Genomic DNA, 21,761 nt, shown 5'->3' on the forward strand with positions numbered 1-21,761 from the left:
TTGGTTGTAATAGGAGAATCTGATTTGCTTAAATTTCTTTCACTTGAAGTTGCATTTTTCAGGAACACAACTACGACTTTAAGTGAGAAATTTCTGAAATTCCATGTAACATAAAAACCCTGGGAATCAGGTTTGCAATGTAAACAAGCTTGAGAATGAAATAGAAAATGCTAGCAAAGTACAACAGCTCCAAAAAGAGAACGAACTATCAAAAGACACAGTGCAGCACCCTCACCCACCAGTGCCTTGCTCCAAATTCAAAATACCAACTCATCTCCCCACATCCCTCCTGGACACCAACAAACTCACCTCCTCAATACCAACAAGGCCTGCTTGAAAGGAAATGGAGGATATAGCTAAAGTCTAATGTTACTGAAGTCACTTTTCAGACCAGAGTACTATAAGGAGCCAGTGAGAAAGAGAAGTTATTCCTGAAGACTGTGTTGATCTTTTTTTGGAATATTTAAGAGATTATGGACAGAGACGGCAGAGCAAGATTGGGAAAGGGGATTCTATTGGTAGGCCCCAGGCCATATGGATTCGGATCTACAGAAGGCTAAATCAGTAGCCATATTCAAAGGTGACTATGGCCTGTTTAAAGCAATTGCTGGGTGCCTGAATATCGTCTGTCCCTAATATGGCAATGTGCATATTTCTGGCACCCTGCTAATGTAGGAAATAGCCCCACAAAATTCACATTTTATATCTGAGGATAGGCTAAAAAGGGTAAAAATTTATTCCCCTCTCCTCCCTTCCCACTAGCGTATGGAATTAGTGGAGCTACCTGTAAGCTGTATTCTTACATACATGGAGAGTTTGGTGCCCTGGCCACCAGTGTGGGAGAAGGTGAATGGACAGGAGCTGCATCTCCTGCTATTGCAGGAGTGGTCAAATCAAGTTCTGGTTTCTCACTTCAGACCACTATTGACTAACTGCTGCAGGTAGGGACACAGATATGCATGCCAGACTTGATTATAATGCTTCTTCCACCCTTTCCAGAGTTGAATGCTCAGCTGTGGATGGTGAATTTTTTGTGAGGTAGGAGAGGCATGCTCCTTCGTACACATCACCTTTTCATCCTTAGGTTTGGGCAGGTGTTAGTTTGGGAATATAATAATGAGACCTAGGGGTTATAATGACCAAGGCATCTTATCAGCTAGCTTATTGCTCATTGGGCACCACAACTTCCCAATGGGGCACTTGACCCCAAGTTAAAATCAGGGGTCAAATATCACATACATAGCAAAGGCATTTTTGGACACAAAAAACATTATCAATGCTAAATTTTGTAAATTGCAGTGATAATTCTTATCAAATGCCAAAGAAATAGGCCAAGGATAAATGGATTTTATCTCATCATTGAAACCTGTCATGTTCAAGCTGTTGGTCCATCACAAACTTTTCCAAATTATTGTGTTATGAAGTTCAATCAGAAGCAAATTAATAATTTAAAATACAGAAGGAGGAATATAAACATGGAAAAATAGCAATGGCAACATTAAAGCAATGATATTGAGAATTAGATATTTGCATTAATGGCACTTAGCAACAGTCCTCTATTTCCAAAAGAACAATTAATTTTATAATAAAGGTCTTATAGGACAGGGATGGGAAACTGCACTCCATGTATTTTTCTTTTATTTTTCTTTTGGTTGTTTTAGGCACTAAAGCAAAGCCTGAAATGAACCTATAAAGTTCTCAATGGTGAAGAGCCCTGTGCATCTTTGTGACCTATTGTCTAACTGTATAATTTATAAAGCATTTTGTTCTGTTTCTGTTCTGAGGTAGCTGCAGTATCAGTTTGAGGTGGCTGCAGAGGGTTAGGAGCCAATTATAGTTGACGTGAGATGTGACAGGCACAAGACAACTGTGGCTGGTAAACTACAGCATAAGCATCCTTTTCAGTCATGGCATGCATATACTTTGTAGAAAAGGAGAGAAATAATATTTTTTACTAATTTATAGGTAGATAGGTAGGCGGATGGATTGGCAGACGGACGGACAGACGGAACCCAGTTGTCGTGGTCCACTTGGGTACCAGTGACATTGATAGGACTAGGAAAGAGGTTCTGCTTAGGGAGTATGAGCAGCTAGGGGCTAAACTAAAAAGCAGAACCTCAAAGGTTCTGTATTATAAACTGAACCACTGGCAAATTGATGGAGGGTGAATAAGATTAGAGAGATGATTAAGCGGCTCAAAGACTGATGTGGGAGAAGTGGGCTTTGATTCACGGGGCACTGACACCAGTACTAGGAAAAGTGGGAGCTGTAACTTTGGAATACCTTCACCTGCTCTGTGTTGGGACCAGTGTTCTTGTGAGTCATATGACTAGGGTGGTAGAGAGGGCTTTAAACTAAATTGTGGGGGAAGGAATCATATGAGAAGAGATGTGGTAAATCAAAGGAAAACAAGAAGGTAATAGAGCAGGGTAGCAATTTAGGCAAAAATAACCAAAGTGTGACAGGAAGGGACAGAGAGTACAAATCTAAGAGTAAATAGAGCAGCAGCAGATAGAGCCAGAGATTGTGAAATTGGTAAAAAGACAGAGTTAAAGGTTCTTTATCTGAACGTGCACAGCATCCGTAACAAAGTGGATGAATTATTAGCACAGAAAGAAATATGACGTGATAGCTATTACAGAGACATGGCTGCAAGGTGATCTGAATATTGAAGGTATTTGCCATTTCAAAAAGTCAGGAAGCTAGGAAAAGGTGGTGGGGTAGCTCCATTAATTAAGGATGTCATTAGTAAGGCAGTGAGAGATGAATTTAGCTTGAAAGATGAAGGTGTAGAATCAGTTTTGGCGGGGGGGAGATAAGAAATTGGAATGGGAAGAGGTCATTTGTGGGAGTAGTTTAGAGGCACCCTCACAGTAGTTACATGGTCGAACAGAGTATACAGGAAGAAATAAATGGGGTGTGTAAGAAAGGCACCGCAATAATCATGGGTGATTTTAATTTAGTAGATTGGATGAGTTGGATTGGCAAAGGTAGCCTGGAAAATGAGTTCATAGAGTGTATTCGGGACAGTTTCTTAGAACAGTATGTTCTAGAGCTAACCAGGCAGCAGGCTGTTCTAGACCTGGTAATGAGCAATGAGACAGGATTAATCAATGACCTCATGGTAAAGGAGTCTCCAGGTGACAGTGATCATAACATGGCAGAATTTCACGTTCAGTTTGAAGGACAAAAGTGTGGATCTAAGACTAGTGTTTTAAACCTGAATGAAGGCAATTATAAGGGTATGAAGGCAGAGCTAGCTAAAGTTAACTTGGAAACTAGGTTAAATGGTAGGACAGTAACGATGCAGTGGTAGAATTTTAGAGATATTTAGCAACTCTCAGCAAAGGTTTATCCCAGTGGGAAAGAAAGACTCCTTGAGAAGGATGCATCGTCCATGGTTAAATAAGAAAGTTAAGGAGAGTATAAAATTGAAAGAAACACTGTACAAATCTGCAAAGATTAGTGGTAGGTCAGGAGATTGGTCAAATTTTAAGAACCAGCAAAGAATGACTAAAAAAAATGAGAGAGAAAGTAGAATATGACAGAAAACTAGCTAGTAATATAAAAACAGATAGAAAGAGTTTCTACAAGTGTTTAAATAGCAAAATATTACTTAAAGTTAGTGCTTGTCCTCTAGAGATCACATCTGAGGAATTCATAATGGAAACAAGGAAATGGTGGAGGTGTTGAACAGATGTATCTGTCTTCATTGTAGAAAACTGGGAATCCTTCCCAAAGATATTTGAAAATCAAGAGGTGAAAGACGGGGAGGAACTTAAAACAATCACCATCACCACAGCTTAAGTTGCTGGGAAAACTATTAGACATAAAGGCTGACAAGTCCCCAGGACTGGATGGCCTGGATCCTAGGGTCTTAGAAGATGTGGCTGCAGTGATAGTAGAGGCATTGGTTATAACCTTCAAAAATTCCTTGGATTCTGGAAGGGTCCCAGCGGATTGGAAAATAGCAAATATAACACATTTATTTAAGAAAAGGAGAGAGAAAGCAGGAAACTATGGGTCAGTTAACCTGACATCTGTCATAGGGAAATTGCTAGAACCCATAGTTAAGGATGGGATCAGACAGTCAACATGGTTTTATGAAAGGGAAGTCATGTTTAACTAATTTATTAGAGTTCTTTGAAGGAGTATCAAGCAAGGCAGATAAAGGGGAACCTGTAGATGTGGTGCACTTAGATTTCAAAAAAGCAAGACAAGAGCACATGGTGTAGGCGATAACATATTAGCATGGATAAAGGATTGGTTAGCTAACAGGGTGCAGAAAGTAGGGATAAATGGGTCTTTTGTGGGTTGTCAAGCTGTAACTAGTGGAGTGCCACAGGGATCAGTGCTGGGGCCTTAACTATTAACAATCAACGGGTGGAATTTTCTGGTCCCACCAATGGCAGGCATCGTGGCAGGTGGGACTGGAAAATTTTCTACTCCAAGTTTCATGGCGGGCCGGGTTGCTTGCCGCACCATGTCAGGAACCGCATTTGCATGCCTCTGCATCTCATGGATGCTCATTAAAAACCCAGCTTGTCAGAATCACGGCCCCCACTCCAAATCAAATGGCCATGATGGTGGGTAGTTAAACTTTCGTGAATCACGACTGGATAGAACAGACGTGCGCCTGGCAAACTGCACTTCACTCGCGACCTCAAGGTTTGCGTATGCAGCATTCACCTACCTTTCACTGTACTGTGAAGATGGCTGCTCAGACAAGACCAGCGGGAAGGTACAGCCTTGCCTGAGGGAGGTATGAGACTAGGCAGAGGCATGGGAGGGGTCTGGAAGGCACATATTTGACTTGGGTGATGGGTTCCCTGGCACTCAAGAGGGAAGGGGTGGACAGAGACACGTGATTTGAGGGGGTTCCCTGGAGCCTGGGAGCAAAGCACTGAACAGAGACAAATGACTGGGGTAGAAAACAAAGAGCATTCCAGGGGCAGTGCCCACCATGCTACAAGGCTGTGCCTGGCAGGCATGTCTTGGTCCCATGTAGTTCAGGGCAGGGAAAGCCTGTCCATCCTGTGTCAGTCATGCATAACATGGTGTGCAGGGCGTGGTGAGTCTCTCACACATTTCGGTTCTGGGAGTTGATGGCACAGTTCAGGATGGAGGGCGGGGATATCGACCAGAATTATGGTGGGCTCCAGGAATAGAGGGGGGGAAAGAGAGTGATCCAAAAAGGGGGAAAACTGCACATGATGCTTTTCCAGGACAATAGGAGAGACTTGGACGGTCATGGGGGTGGAGGTTGGCGTTGGAAGCGGGTCTCAAAATAGAAGTGGAGCAGCACCTTTTCAACAGCCAATGGAATGACACAGTTGGAAAATAACCTGGGGAGGGGTGGAGCGATTCTATGGGCTTGTGGGAGGAGTCAACTACTGCACTTTTGGGCTGATTGGAAGGGCAGCTAATACTTTCCACTTCAGGACATGGAGAGCAAGGCTCAGCTGAGACATGTTAGGAATGCTCAAATACCAACTGAAGGATTTGGGCACCTTAACTCGGTGCACATTCTTATGAGAATCCCTTGTGGCTTGAGGCCAATTGTTGATTGGGTTTGAAATGACCATTTTCCTCTCTCATAGGAATGTGCAAAGGTCACAAGGATCCAACTGTAAAGGGGCAAAGGCTAAAGAGTATTGAACAAAATGCTCCAAAAACCTCGACACATCACAGCTGAGGGGTTCAGGCTTCATACGGCTCAACAATTACAGTCATTACAACAGTGCAAGGTTGGGCTCTAGTTTAATCCAGAGGAGGTGGCCTGACAGTGCCCTGACTGAGGCTGAGAGCACCTGGCTGTGCTCACCCAGGTCCAAACTCCTTAGTGCTGTTATGCCTGGGCTATTTGGGGTGGGCAGGGGGTGAGTAGGTCAGCTTCCAGTAATCCTTAAGGCTGTGCAGCAGCTGCGAGGGAGGATCTGGGAATGGAATGCCTGAAATGAGGGCAGCGCAAGGGCTTAACAATGACTCCCTAGCTTGCTGATGGAAGGTGATCATTGCAGGGTTACGTTCAATCATATCTCGGTTCAACCTTCCCACAGAGATGAGGGGGGATGCAGAATGGAGGTAGCAGGCAACGTTGTCTTTTTCACAGCTCTCATGCAGCCATGGAGGAGAAGAAGGACCAGTTGCCGTCAGGCAGGGCGAAGGGAAGAGCCTCGCCCTGAGGACCATGGGCCAGCAGGGCCCCATGCAGACCAAGAAGCTGAGGCAGACAGGCCAGTTCCACGGAGGAGTTGGCGTGCCCCCCGGGTGCACTGAAGACGCCTCTCATATTTGCAGATGAGCGAGAGTCAGTACTGTAGACGCTTTCACTTGTCAAGGGATATGGCAGCTCACATCTGCCATGTTATTTGAGATAAGCTGATGCCACACGTCCTGGGAGGCCATCCATTGCCAGTGTCTCCAAAGGTGACTGCCACACTCAACTTTTTTTGCAAGTGGTGCGTTCCAGAGCTCCACTGGGGACCTCCCTGGAATATCACAATCCTCCACTCATAAATGCATCAAGAGGTCACCGACACCCTGTTCCGTAAGAGACACAGTTACGTTCAGTTCACCCTGAATGAACACAGCCGAGCTGCCAGAGCAGTGGCATTTGCAGCGATATCCAGATTCCCAAGGGTACAGAGTGCCATTGACTCCACACATGTGTCTTTGAGAGCTCCCTGGCAGCAGCCACTACAATCCATCAACAGGAAAGGCTTCCACTCTCTCAATGTGCAGCTGACCTGTAACCACCAGAAGCAGATTATGCAGGTCACTGCGAGATAACCTGGCAGCTCTCATGACTCATACATCTTGAGTCACTCGCAGGTGCCACAGATCTTCGAGAGCCCTCAGCATATCCAGGGTTGGCTCAATGGTCCCAAAAGACGTGGCTAATGGCGCCCATTCAGCAGACACAAAGTGCTTCAGAGGAAAGGTACAGTGAGGCTAATTCCGCAACAAGCTTCTTGATTGAGCAGAGCATTGGCATCCTGAAGGTGTGCTTCCAATGAGTGGACTAGTCCAGCGCCACTCTCCAGTACTCTCCCCAGAGGGTATTCTGCATCATCGTGGTTTGCTGTGCTCTACACAACCTGGCGCCACAAAGGAGGGATGAGTAGCCAGATGGAGAGATGGAGGAGCTGCACATCTCCTCTGATATAGAGGATGTTGTGAGGGATGAGCTCGATGAGGATGAGGATATTGAGACCCCATAGCAAGGGCCAGATATGACAGATGTGCTCATAAGATCCTTATATTCACAAGGTTCCAGAACAATGAAGGCAGATGCCTCATATGTACAAGATGAAAAGCTGATATGGGAGGTGGTGGTATTGTAACTGTATTAGTAATCCAGAGACCAGGATAATGCTCTGGGCACTGGGCTCGATTGTTTTTTGTATGTTTGGCAGATGGTGGAATTTGAATTCAATTAACAAAAATCTGGAATTAAAAGTCTAATGATAACTAAAGAAACCATTGTCGTAAACACCCATCTCATTCACTAATGTCCTTTAGGGAAGGAAATCTGCTGCCCTTACTTGGTCTGGCCTACATGTGACTCCTGTTCCACAACATTGTGGTTGACTCTTAAATGCCCTCTGAAATGGCTTAGCAGGCCACTCAGTTGTATTCAACCACTACAGAAAAATCAATAAGGAATGAAACCAGACGGACTATGCGGCACCAACCGAGGCATCGGAAACGACAACAGCAAACTCAGCCCTGTCAACCCTGCAAAGTCCTCCTTACTAACATCTGGGGGCTTGTGCCAAAAGTGGGAGAGGTGTCATACTCACAGAATCATACTTTACAGACAATGTCCCAGACACCACCATCACAATCTCTGGGTGTGTCCTGTACCACCAGCAGGACAAACCCAGCAGGGGTGTGGCACAGTGGTATACAGTCGGGAGGGAGCTTCCCTGGGAGTCCTCAACCTTGACTCTGGACCCCGTGAATTCTCATGACACCAGATCAAACATAGGCAAGGAAACCTACTGCTGATTACTATGTACCGCACCCCACCACTACACCACCACAAGTTTCACCCCCATCAGTTGATGGATCAGCACTCTTCCATGTTGAACATCACTTGGAGCAAGCACTGAGGTTGGCGAGAGCACAGAATGTACTCTGGGTGGGGGACTTCAATGTCCATCACCAAGAATGGCTCGATAGTACCACTATTGACCAAGCTGGCCCTGTTATGTCCTCGGGACATCCCATAGCGCTTCAAAGCCAATGAATTACTTCTTGAATAGGCAGACACAGCCGTGCACATGTGACAAGATTCCACAAGAGCAGCGAGATGAATGACCTGCTAATGTCCTGGGGATTACCATTGACCAGAAACTGAACTGGACTAGCCATATAAATACTATGGCTACAAAAGCAGATCAGAGGCTAGGAATCCTTCAGTGAGTAACTCCTGACTCCCCTTGTGCACCATCTACGAGGCACAAGTCAGGAGTGTGATGGAATATTCTCCCCTTGCCTGAATGAGTGCAGCTCCAACAACACTCAAGAGGCTTGACACCATCCAGAACAAACCAGCCCACTTAATTGGTGCCCCATCCACAAACATTCATTCCCTCCACCACTGACACACAGTAGCAACAGTGTGTGCCATCTACAAGATGCACTGCAGAAACTCACCAAAGCTCCTGAGGCAGCATTTTCCAAACCCACGACTGCTGCCATCTAGAAGGTCAAGGGCAGCAGATGGATGGGAACACCACCATTTGGAAGTTCCCCTCCAAGCCACTCACCATCCTGACTTGGAAATATATCGCCGTTCCTTCACTGTTTCTGGGTCAGAATCCTGGAACTCCCTTCCTAACAGCACTTGGGTGTACCTACACCACATGGACTGTAGCAGTTCAAGAAGGCTGCTCACCACCACCTTCTCAAGGGCAATTATGGATGGGCAATAAATGCTGGCCTTGCCAGTGAAGCCCACAACCTGTAAATGAATTTTTTTTTAATGTTGTCCAGGAACCTTAAGCACTCTCCATTCTTATTTTAATATTGCCATGGGGTCATTTACATTTGCCTGAATAGGCAGCCTTTATCTAACGTCTCCCTGAAAGGCAGTACATCCAACAATGCAACCCTCCCTCAGCATTTGTAGCGTGTGTCAGTTCAGAAAATATTTTCAAGCCTGCATTGAAGCTTGAAACCTTGACTTGCTGCTCCAAGCTGAGCCAAGCTGACACTTGAAGATGTGTAATATTTTTAAATTAAAATAAATGACTGTCACTCCCAGCAAAAAATTAAAATTAAGACTGGGCTGAGATTTCAAGCTGCAGTGTCCGAAATGTAGCAGTTAATGTAAGATTCCTGTTAGATTGAGTGCTGAGTCACAAGCTATGCAGTGTTTTACACCCCAGTTGCAATTTCTAAAATGCTATTTTTTTTTATTCGTTCAAGGGATGTGGGCTTCACTGGCTGGACCAGTATTTATTGCCCATCCTAACTGTCACCCTAACTAACACTTCTGACTTGTGCCTTGAGGATGGTGGACAGGCTTTGGGGAGTCAGGAGTTACTCACTGAAGGATTCCTGGTCTCTGATCTGCTTTTGTAGCCACAGTATTTGTATGGCTAGTCCAATTCAGTTTCTGGTCAATGGTAACCCCCCAGGGCATTAGCAGGTCATTCATCTCACTGTTCTTGTGGACTCCTGTCACATGTGCATAGCCCTGTCTGCCTATTCAAGAAGTAATTCATAGGTTTTGAAGCATTATGGGATGTCCCGAGGACTTAAAAGGTGCTATTAACATAGGAAAATGCGAACAGGAATAGGCCATTCAGCCCCTCAGGCATGTTCCGCCTTTCAGTGAGATCTTGGCTGATCTGTGACCTAACTCCACATATCTGCTTTTGCCCCATATGCATTAATATCCATGGTAAACAAAAATCTTTCAATCTCAAATTCAAAATGTACAATTGATCGAACATCAATTTCCATTTGCTGAAAAAGAGTTTGAAGCTTCTACCCCCTTTATGTGTAAAAGTGTTTCCTAACTTCAATTCTGAAAAACAGGTTCTAATTTTTAGACCACGCCCCAACCGGTCCTAGAGTCCCCAGCCCACAGAAATAATTTCTCGCTCTCTAAACTATCACTTCGCCTTAATATCATAAAGACTTGAACCAAATCACCCCATAACCTTCTAAATTCCAAGAAATACAATCCCAGTTGCCATAATCACTCCTTGTAATTTAACTTACCAGGAAAGATTTGACAGTTTGGGTCTCTTTTCTCTTGAAAAAAAAAGTGAAGGAATGGTGATATATTTCCAAGTCAGGATGGTGAGCGACTTGGAAGGGAACATCCAAGGTGGTGGTGTTCCCATCTATCTGTTGCTTTTGTCCTTCTAGATGACAGCGCTCATGGGTTTGGAAGGTGCTGTCTAGATGGGACACACTGCTGCTACTGTGTGTAGCTGGTGGAGGGAGTGAATGTTTGTTGATGTGGTGCCAAGTAAGCGGGCTGCTTTGTCCTGGATGGTGTCAAGCTTCTTGAGTGTTATGGGGGTTGCACTCATCCGGGCAAGTGGGAAGTATTCCATCACATTCCTGACTTGCGCCTTGTAGATGCTGGACAGGCTTTGGGGAGTCAGGAAGTGAGTTACTCGCTGCAGGATTCCTAGCCTCTAACCTGCACTTGTAGCCACAGTATTTATATGGCTAGTCCAGTTCAGTTTCTGGTCAACGGTAACCCCCAGGACTTTGATAGTGGGAGTTTCAGCAGTGGTAATGCCATTGAATTTCAAGGGCTGATGGTTAGATCTGTCTTGTTGGAGATGGTCATTGCTTGGCAGTTGTGTGGCACGAATGTTATTTGTCACTTGTCAGGCCAAGCCTGGATATTGTCCAGGTCTTGCTGCATTTGGACATGGACTGCTTCAGCATCTGAGGAGTCGCGAATGGGGCTGAATATTGTACAATCATTAGTGAACATCCCCACTTCTGACCTTATGATAGAGGAAAGGTCATTGATGATGCAGCTGAAGATGGTTGGGCCGAGGACACTACCCTGAGGAATTCCTGCAGTGATGTCTTGGAGCTGAGATGACTAACCTCCAACAACCACAACCAATTTGCTTTGTGCTGGGCATGACTCCAACCAGTGGAGAATTTTCCCTCTGAATCCTATTGACTCCAGTTATACTAGGGCTCCTTGATGACACACTTGGTCAAATGCGGCCTTGATGTTCCAGGGCAGTCACTCTCACTTCATCTCTGGAGTTCAGCTCTTTTATCCATGTTTGAACCAAGGCAGTAATGTGGTCAGGAGCTGAGAAGCTCTGGCGGAACCCAAACTGAGCACTCTGCAGTCACTTAGGTTTGTTGTATGTAAGTACAATTAACTGGCATATTGGCTCAGATTTTGCAGTTAGGAGCACAGGAAGTTACAGCTGCCCACGGACCTGTTGTCTGCTTCTGAATGTTAACTTATGATCTTCAACATCTGACGCAATGTGGCGCCCCCTACAAATGATCTACGGCATGTGTAAGCAGGTACGCAATAGTGAGTCTCTTTGACCAATCAGATTGAAACATCTTCACAGAGGCAACAGGCCACAACCTTTACACAGTTATGTAAACCAGCGGTGGGGGGAAGGGGTCAGAGTTTTGACCCCACAGTGTAGGTAGTTTCTTTTGACAGGATGCCTGCCCCGAAGTCATCCCCGTCTTGGCTCCCAGTTGGACTGGGGGCAGTCTGCAGCTGGCCAAAGTCCCAAATAGGAAGCTTACAGCTATTACTCTGAGTAGGTGCTGGGGGGAGGCAGGGCGGTGGTGGGTGCATGTAGTAGAGTCTGAACCCCAACTCCAGAGGGGGAGGATGGTGGGAGTGGGGTCCAATCCTGGGAGAAATCCAATCCCCAATCTTGAACCTAACCCCAGGGTACCTTTGTCAGGGGCCAGTGTCTGAGAGTGAAGCTATCTTCGTCTCTCTTTAGCTGCCTGGGAAACAAAGCAAAGCAGGTTAACTCAGTTAAGCTAGCAGATATTTAAAATGGCCACTCCTCCTCTGTCCCGCCTCTGTTAAACCTGGATTTGGGTGGGTTCGATGCAAACTGGGGGTAGGTTTGAGATTTCTAAAGAGTTAACATTACGCCTGACCCCAACCCATCCATTTTTGGTGGTTGATATTCACCGCCAGTGTCTAAACCTGGAAGTGTTCATTAGTATTTCTAATTCGATATAAGATTTCTGCAAGAGGGAGAAAGTGGGTCAAACTTTTTTCTGCAGCGCTCATTAGTCAACCGCTATCATCAATACAGTCACAAGCCTGAATACAGATCCCTGCTCAGACAATGACTGGTGAGTAGGTATGAAATCTCATTAGTCATGCGATAAAGATCATTTCTCAGTCAGGAGAAGAGCTGTTGCAGTAGAGAATATTTTTATATTTACATTTTTCTGGCAACCACTGGTCCTGAATAAGGTAACTCGGAGAATATAATCCCTTTCTAACCTGTCTCTGATATCTTAGTGTCACAAATTCTCTCTCATTCTCCTCTTCTGCTCCTGTCTCTCTCTCTTCTCTACTGCTTCTCTCCACTTAAATCTGTTTTTTGCTTCTTGTGCTCTGACCTCTTCTGCTCTTTTTCCCCCTCTCTCCTTTTGTTTCAGGTGGGAACTGGTGGTGGGATAAATTAAATGTGTTTTATTCATACTTTGGGACAAAGTAAAAATCAGTTCTCTTCAATCCTTAGTTAGCCATTCTGGGTTTTAGTTGGTTCAGCCTTAGTCAAAGTAAGTGATGTGCCGTAAATGGTAAAGTCGTAAGAAATGGAGCAAAGGTTTGCCAAGGAGACAAAAAGATGTTGAAATACTGTGACCAGAATTTTACATTAGGCGTGTGGACACGGGCCTGACACACCGGAACGTAAAATGACGCACGATGACGTCTGGTGCGCGCCTGACCTCACCGCGCATCATCACGATATTTCGATAGGCGAGCGCGCTATGAGGATGGAGGCGTGCCTGCCATTAATTAACGGGCCAGTTAAGGCCCTTGAGGCACCAATTGTTTTTGATTTTACACAGTCCGTGCGATTTTCAGGACATCGCATGGGCCCAACGGGCAGGCGGGTAGGCCACATTTTCAAAAACCTCATCCACGGGCGAGATAAGAGGGGTGAGTGGGCTCGGGAATGCGAGTGGTTAGTACTTTAAATTATAACTTACTGCTGCTTGCTTGTGTGAACATCATTTCGCTTCAGAGCTGCTTTGACAGAAATAAGAGACTTCAGCTCAGGACTCCAGAGGAATCATAATACTTGGGGCTTTCCAGGTCTCAGACAGCCTTCCCTTACCCTGGGAATGAGGATTGTGGCCTCTGCTGGAGGCACCTCCTCTGAGGAGGAAGACAGGGCCAGAAGGGGGAGGAGGCCAGGTGTCCCTATTCAGCCTCCAGGGGAGCCACCTGTGGGAGGAGAGGTGCTGGCACAAGGGGCGCAGGGCCTTCAGGAAGTCCAAGGTGGAAGGGGCCGCAGAAGATGCCACTATTCTGCTGCCAGAGTTTACAGGCGGCGATGCAGCTACATTAATATGTCTGAGGTGCAATGCCGAAGGAGGCTCCACCTCTCAAGGGAGACAGAGACCTCCATCTGTCAGATGATCGGCCCTGAGATCAGCTCCGACTGTGTGGGTGGACACCCCATGCCAGTGGTGCTGAAGGTCATGGTTGCCTTCAACTCCTATGGCTCCGGCTCTTTCCAGGGGTCGGCAGGTAATCTTTGTGGAGTCTCCCAGTCAGCTGTCCACAATTGCCTCAAGCTGGTGACAGATGCTCTGTACAGGTGTGCATTGACTTTCAATCACTACGACACAAACAAGGCTAGCCGGGCAGAGCGAGCCAGAGGCTTTGCGGCGATTGCTGCCTTCCCCCGCGTCCAGGGTGCAATAGACTGTACACATGTGGCCATCAAGGCGCCAGCAGGTGAGCCCAGTGCCTTCGTCAACAGGAAGGGCTTCCACTCTATGAACGTGCAGATAGTGTGTGATCACAGGATGCAGATTCTGCAAGTCTGTGCAAGGTACCCAGGCAGCTCCCATGACGCTTAGATCCTGAGACACTCCCAGGTGCCGGGGCTCTTCAGTGCTCCAGCCCGGCTGGATGGATGGCTGCTGGGTGACAAGGGCTAGCTCCTCAGAAGATGCCTCGTGACGCCTCTCCGCCATCCAAGATCAGAGGCTGAGCAGCGGTACAATAGGAGCCATGCCTCCACGAGGGCTGTGGTAGAGAGAACCATCGGTCTTCTCAAGATGCACTTCCGATGCCTGGACCGTTCAGGGGGCGCACTCCAGTACCCCCCAGATCATGTGTCACTGATAGTAGTTGCATGCTGCACTCTCCACAATCTGGCACTGGAAAGGGGGGACACAGTGGAGGAAGAAGATGTTGACGCAGCTGCTCTGGCAGCAGACGATGAGTCCAGTAGTGAGTCTGAGGATGAGCACGCTCAGGAGAACGCTGAGGGGATAGGCGCAGACCTGGACAAACCCCAGGGAGGCAGGGACACCTGGGAGGCTTTGATCCAATGCTCCTTCAGCTAGCCTACCAAAGATGAACCACCAACACATGCCAGGGCTGCAGGCTGCATACTCGATACCTGACAACAACATTTGCTTGGTGAACAACATGAACTATGGGCGATTTCAATAAAGCTCAATAACAAACCAGTCACTCATAACATCATGGGTTACCCTTCACCTGCAGAACTAATGAAGCACCCAGAGGCTTGTTGAACACAAACACTCTAAATGGTGTGGTGCCTGGCATATATAAAATAAATTAAATGGAAATGACGTTCTCCATCATAGCTACTCATAAATAACTTAAAAGTGGGGTAAGAAAAAATCACCAGTGATAAGCCCGTGTTATGCTTTAGGTGCTTTAAGTTTGTGTTTGCAGGTGCTAAGTCTAGGTGCTCCCCCCTCTCTGGCACTGGTATTGGAGGCAGCCCTGCTCACTCTGCTGTCCTGTTGGCCTTGATGACCTTGGCGGGTGTCCTCTGGCCTGTGGAGCCCGTGCTGGCCCCGCCTGGGAGGAAGCGGCCAGTGCCATGGCTGGCATCTCCCCAGTCACCACAGACTCATCAGATGCTACAGTCACTGGCAGGGGGGTGGAGGAGCTGCTGCCCTCATCCAGAGCACCCTGAGAGGAGCCCACAGAGACAACAGGCATCTCGTGCGCCAACGTCAGGCTGCTTTGGATCCCCTGCTCACCATTGATGGATGGGCACCTAGCTGGGATACTGGGTGCCCAATCCATCTCCCACACTGACACTGACCACCTGAGGCCATTGATGGTGTGAGGGTTTGCAGGTCCAAGCGCATCCCCAGGAAGCCCTGATTCAGCTCCTGGCGCAGCCTCTCCATGAGAGTCGCCATTCTCTCCATGGAGGAGGCAGTGCACTCAGTGCATTGCTGATGCTCCACATGGACTCCTCCATCACGGAGACCATAGCACACATTCCCTCATATATCTCCACCAGATCCTCCCACACACCCTGCTGCACTTGCAGCATCTGCTGCCTCAGGGACGACTCCAGAGTCACATCATAAGCCAGCAACTGAGCATGTTCCTGGTTGCCAGCATTCCTCCCACTGCTGGTGCCCTGGGCACTCTCTGCCTCCACTTGCACCTCAGGTGAGTGTGAAGTGCCGTCACCGCCATGCACCGAGATACTAGTCGCCATTCTAATGCCCACCGAGGTGCTGGTATCTGCGCTGGTGCCTGCCTGGCTGAGAGGGTGTGATGCTGGTGCGTTTCTCTCTGTGTCCTCTGGGGTGAGTGGCGAGCCTTCAGGCTCCCGAGACCGAGGGTGCTCTGTTCAGCCTGAAAGGAAGAACAAGAACATGTCATTAGTTGAAGTCATTATGCTGTTATTGTGCATGCCTGGCACCCGGATCAGGGTGCGCTCGTCTTTCCGTTATCAATGGGGATTCCATGTTCGAGGCTCACATCAATATACAGACAATAGTGGAATGGTTGCTATGGCAGACATTCTGACCTCAATGCACTGCACTCTTACCTCCCTGTGGCACCCCTACCTCACCGCGGCCAGCTGACCTAGGCGCATGGCGCCTCTCCAGCTCCAGTACCTCCTGCTCGTACCTAGACAGGATTAGAAGGTGGGGTGGTCCTCCGCCAGTCTGCAAGCATTCAGCATTATTGTGGGCTGTCTTCTCCTGAAAGGAGACAGGAACATTGATTAGTCCACCCTGTACCTGCAGTGCCGTTGCAGCCTGGCCAACCCCACCTGAGGAATATCTCACAGGGCTCAGCTGATTCATGACCCTGGAGCTGCAAGACACTCATTCCAAGCAGCCAGGGCTCACCCCCCCAAATGCAGCCTCATTGACATTTGCCACTCAATCACACTCTATGAACTCTGAGGTCTGGGCAGGGGGCTGGATGGTGGGGCGGGGGGACCACTCCTAACTGCTGTGCTAAGTGACCCATGCCAACCCGGTACTCACCCTTCCCGATCGCAGGAGGTCATTGAAGCGCTTACGGCACTGAACCCATGTGCGCCTCACCACATCATGGGAGGCTCACCCTGGTTGCCACCTCCTCCCAGGAATTTTTGGTGAGGTGAGGGGGCCTCCTCCTCTTGCCCCTGGGGACAATGTATATCCTGGCGATGCTGCCAGCTCCTCCAGGAGGGCAGCAAGACACTCGTTGGAAAATCGCGGGTCCAAATGCCCCGACGACCTGCCCTCCCGCCTGCCGTGTTCAGCATTGACGTTCTCCATAACTAGGGTCCTCCGGGTCACTGGCAGCCTTCGCATGGCTGCCTGCGCTGTTTTTGAATCGGCCACTGGGTCGCTATTGGACCCGGCGACATTGAGCTCCTGCCCCCGCCCGCCCCCTCCTCGCTGATGCCGGAGTCGCGTATTATGCTGGGTGGGCCTTAATTGGCCCATCTGTGTAAAATGGCGATGTGGAGACGATCGCAGGCGGCAGACCCTGCCCGCTCCCGCCAAGCCCACCCGACCAATGCAAAATCCTGGCCTTTGAGTTTCTAATGTAAATAAACAGAAATGGAACAATGCAAAAGTAGTTTAGGTTTTCTTGCCAATTTTCTCCTCTCCCCACAGTAACTTTGGCAGAAACACCAGAGAAGCAGCATAAATGGCCATTTACAGCATTTCTCCATGATTTTGGGTAATTTTCCACCAAGGTTACAGTGGGAGATTAGGGAACCTCTCATGATTATTCTAATCTCGTGCCTGAACCACCGGATCAAGCAGCATAACATCTCACCAGGCAGGAGATCCCTCCAATGATGCAGCACACCCTCAGTATTGCACTGGAGTAGCAGCCAAGGATGGGTCTTCAAGGGTTTGGTGTGGGGCTATATGAGTAACTGCCTGTGCTGTCAGCTAAACTGGGCTAATAACCAAGGTTTCAGATTTTGGATAGTCCATGCACCAATATCACAAATGCAAATTCCATAAAGCCACCCATTTCAGAAAACATTTCCCTTCAGATATAGCAGGATCAAATTCTCTCAGTAACTGTAAGGCTGAAAGTTTGCTTCAATTTAATCTGTGATTAGTTTGTTTAGCTGAGGTTTATTGAACTAGGATCCATTTCTGACTGACTTAAATAATCCTGCCTTCCTTCCCAATCACACATGATAGAGAAATAACATGCTTGATGTTGCTTGCAATTTTAAAATTGCAAACAACACAGTGCACACAGTCATCAATATTAATGAACTTTTCCTTGGATCTAAGTGAGTTTAAATTCCTGCATATGCAATTTCCCTTTTTAGTTCAGGAGCTATGAGGAGAATGAAGGCGTTATGGCAGCTACCAAGATGTTGAGGGAGTAGAAGCCTTTGTTGATGTTGAATCTCACTGGCCCAGTCACTTGTTTCTTCGATGCCCATGAGTACAATCAATGATGCCCCATACCTGGGGCAATTAAGGTGAATCTCACTGCCCTCTGTGCCTGCAAGGCCCCATCTATCTGGAATTAAATGTACTGCCCAGTTTGGACTGCACCACAGCTGGGGTCTTGGCAACCCCATTATGCCGAATGCCTGCACAGAGGCATCGACCAGTCTGTAAGCGATTTAAAAGGGCCCACTGTCGCCGCGGGAGTGCAAAGCCAGGTGGACAAGCAGTAATGTCTACAATGAGAAAATGGTTTCTGGTGGATTCCTACCCTTGCCAATCTTCCTGCCATAGGTCCTCACTGTTACTCCTCAGCATGGTGGGTTTAACCACACGGGGTGGTGTGAGGGAAGGCGTACTGCTGGTGGGTTGAGGAGGTCCTTGAATAAGGGCAGGTTTGGGTTGAACTGGACCTTCTCCAGTAGCTTGCCTGTTGCAATTACCCTCCTGATGTGGGAGGAGGGCAATGTTGCTCAGGGCTGGGAGCCAGCGGAGGTGAGTTGGTTGAAGAGCACCTGTGATGATGCATATTGTTGAGCTGAGTTGCTCCTCGATAAGTTTGGTGTGGGCAGATTGGTCCATACTGGTGTGCAGTATTCTGAAGTTGAGTATGTGACGGCAAGAGCAGAGGTTCTTAGGGCCTGTGATCCCTGTGAAGTCCCTGCCTGTTTATTCAGGAGGCTGTTGTGTGTTTTAATTTTTTTCCTACAATTTTGATGAGGTGCTGTCTGTACATGAGAGCTCTGTCAAGGGCGACACCTAAATAAACAGGATGGAGGTCGTGCTTCAGTCTCTGGCAATCCAGGTTGATGTTCAGTTCCCTCTTAGCAATGACATGGTGAAGCTGGGATGTGCTAGAGATGGTTTTACTCGTGCTCGGTTGTAGGCGCCATGTCTGACAGTAGTCAGCAAGCTTTGCAATATCATTTTTTAATGTTTCTTCCAGCTCCTGGAAAGCCTGAGCCAGGATGCCACAGCAGATGTCGTATGCATAGATAAACTTCCAGGACCAGGTTGTGGGTAGGCCCTCCTAGTAGACTGAGTAGAAAGTGGCAGGTTTAATGTGCCTTCTGAGAATTTTACTCTATCAGAGCGATACACAGTGTGACGCTTTTACATTCTTGAGGCCAGATTTTCACGGAGTTGGGCCAATCCCGGAGGCCTTCAAAAATGGTGGGTGGGACCTGGATGAGGAAGACCCACCCCAATTTCTGGCAGATCCCATTTTTGCTGGCAGGGGGAAGGGGGTGGGGCATGAATCATACAGACAGAAAACCAGAACTCAGCAGTGCCATTTGAAATTATTCCTGTGTTCAAGCAGACCTAATTTTCCCTGTTGCAAAGGCCTTAATCTGCATTGTGGGAACCATGATTTTATGGTGGAGCATAAATACTCTTGAAGGGTGGTAAGGTCTGTATAATTGTCATAATCTGAAGCAATCTAAATCCCCAGTCCTTTAAAAAATAAATAAACATATAAGCAGATTTCAGTTAGAGTAAAAAAGTGGAAACCCATTGCTGGAGTGAATTGATTGACAGGGTAGCTTAGAAAAAAACTATTTTCCATCTGTTCCTGCAGTTTCAATAGACTTCACAGTTGAAATTTCCCAAGGGTTGTTATTACAACTGAGCCCATTTTGAATGCTTGGCTGAATCTCAAAAGCTCAAAAATCACTTATCTCAGCAGGGAGCTGAATTCACATCTTGATTACAGTTTTAAGAGGCTGTTAAAGGATTAGCTGTCTTTGATATGGCTAGCGAACAGAAGCTTATTTTTACAGCAGATTGAATTTTGTTTTTAGGATATGGGTGTCACTAGCAAACCCAGCATTTGCTGCCCATTCCTAATTGCTAGAGGGCCTAGTAGCCTTTTATATGACTATTTTTGAACATATTTATTATGTGATATGAATGTTATTTACATGTTGTACTTTCATCTGAGTCAGAAATTCGGTTGATGTCTAAAACCAATACAGGAAAGTAAATGGAGAAGTATGATTGAACTGAGCAATTGAATTGGGTTCTGAGAGTTTCGACTTCTGATTGGTAACTTTTGTGATCAGCAGCCTTTCATACTCGTTTACCTGAGCAAAATAAAATGTTATTGTAAGAGTGATTGTACATGAAATGATATTCGGTTCACTTCGATGGCAATGATTTAATTGTGAGAAAAGAAAAATACTGTGGATGCTGGAAATCTGAAACAAAACAAAAAACGCTGGGAATCTCGGCAGGTCTGAAAGCATCTGTGGAGAGAGAAACAAAGTTAACATTTTGAGTCCTTATGGCTCTGAAGAAGGGTCATACGGACTCGAAACGTTAACTTTGTTTTAACTGATTTAATTATAAAGCCTGATTTATTGAATAACAGCCAGCAATTAGATTTTATCCAATTAAGGAGGAAGTACTGCAACATCTGAACGAAAGCTCTAAAAGCAAGTGTATCACTGCATTTGAAATGGGTATATCCATTTATCTTATAGAAAGTTAGTTACGCTCTGGTTTTATGTTGATCAGGACCTTAAATGTAACCCAAATGCACAATATAAGGCAATAAGAGGGTTCTCTTAGACAACAGAAAAATGACTAACTCCATTATTTATTTTCAGCATTTCAAGTCTTTCACGGGAAAGAAGATGTCACTCAGGAACTGGAGGAAATCCAGGCAGAAAGGAAAGCCCAAAGGCACATTCGCTTGGTTTCAGTCTTAGAGTTACTGCGAAAGCGGTCTGCACGTTGGCAAGTCATCACAGTCATTGTCACTATGACCTGCTACCAGCTCTGTGGTTTGAATGCTGTAAGTATAAAGCACATTGTTGGTACTGCATTAGACTGCTTGCGCCCTGACTGCACGTGTGAAATGAAAAATGAGAAAGAGAAAGGTCACAATAGCTCAATGAGACATGCACTGAGTCATATAGACCAGGAGGATCCCAGATGGCCAGGCTGTTTAGAATAGGCTGTAGTTTGACCATTGTAATTAATTAGTCTCAGTAGATCTGTGTTGGGAAAGGGAAAAATCATGCTCTTCATTGTTCTTTAGTGACATCCGTCTGAAAATTGTATGGAGGAAATTTCCACTGACTCTGTTGGGTGAAAAAGAGGTGCCCTGAAATCTATAGGGTAATACTTGTTAGCTTCTGTTCCTGATCCAGTTGATGACATCCTGAAAGGGACTATCACCGGTGGCCAAGATGCTTGCCTGGTTCAGACATAAACCCCCTTTTAATAAGCAAGTCAGGGTTCCATGATAAAATCCTGATTGCTATTTTGGGAGACAGCTAAGTGGGACCTAATTTTATTCCAGCTGAACAGAATCTAAAGCATTACAATTTAGAATTATTACAATTATTATGGGGAAAGGATGAGGAATACTTTCTAAATTATAAGAAACCAGGAACTGCAGAGAAGCAAGTGGGAGTATTCCATCACTCCTGACTTGTGCCTCGTAGATGGTGGACAGGCTTTGGGGAGTCACTGCACAATTCCTAGCCTCTGACCTGCTCTTGTAGCCACAGTATTTATATGGCCATTCCAGTTCAGTTTCTGGTCAATAGTAACCCCAGGACGTTGATAGTGGGGGATTCAGTGATGTTAATACTATTGTACATTAAGGGGCAATGGTTAGGTTCTCTCTTGTTGGAGATAGTCATTGCCTGACACTTGTGTGGCGTGAATATTACTTGCCACTTGTCAGCCCAAGTACAGAAATCACTCAAACCTAGTGGTCAGGGACAAAAAATAATTAAAAAGGCTAATAGAATGGCTGCCTCTTTCTTAAGGCAATACAAAAGGGTGAAAATTATGCTGCAGCTTTACAGAAGCCT

At 46.6% G+C, this 21,761-nt stretch overlaps 1 protein-coding gene across 2 annotated transcripts in view; it reads left to right on the plus strand.

The window, feature by feature from the left end:
- Positions 1-21,761, plus strand: part of slc2a9l2 (solute carrier family 2 member 9, like 2) — a 461,881-nt gene that overhangs the window by 255,777 nt on the left and 184,343 nt on the right. For both annotated transcript variants that reach the window (XM_078541911.1, XM_078541919.1), the window contains exon 8: positions 20,544-20,731. In XM_078541911.1, the coding sequence (XP_078398037.1) occupies positions 20,544-20,731 (188 nt within the window). The remainder of the gene's footprint in view (positions 1-20,543; positions 20,732-21,761) is intronic.

This window comes from Cetorhinus maximus, chromosome 1, assembly GCF_964194155.1.
Source record: "Cetorhinus maximus chromosome 1, sCetMax3.hap1.1, whole genome shotgun sequence".
NCBI lineage: Eukaryota > Metazoa > Chordata > Chondrichthyes > Lamniformes > Cetorhinidae > Cetorhinus > Cetorhinus maximus.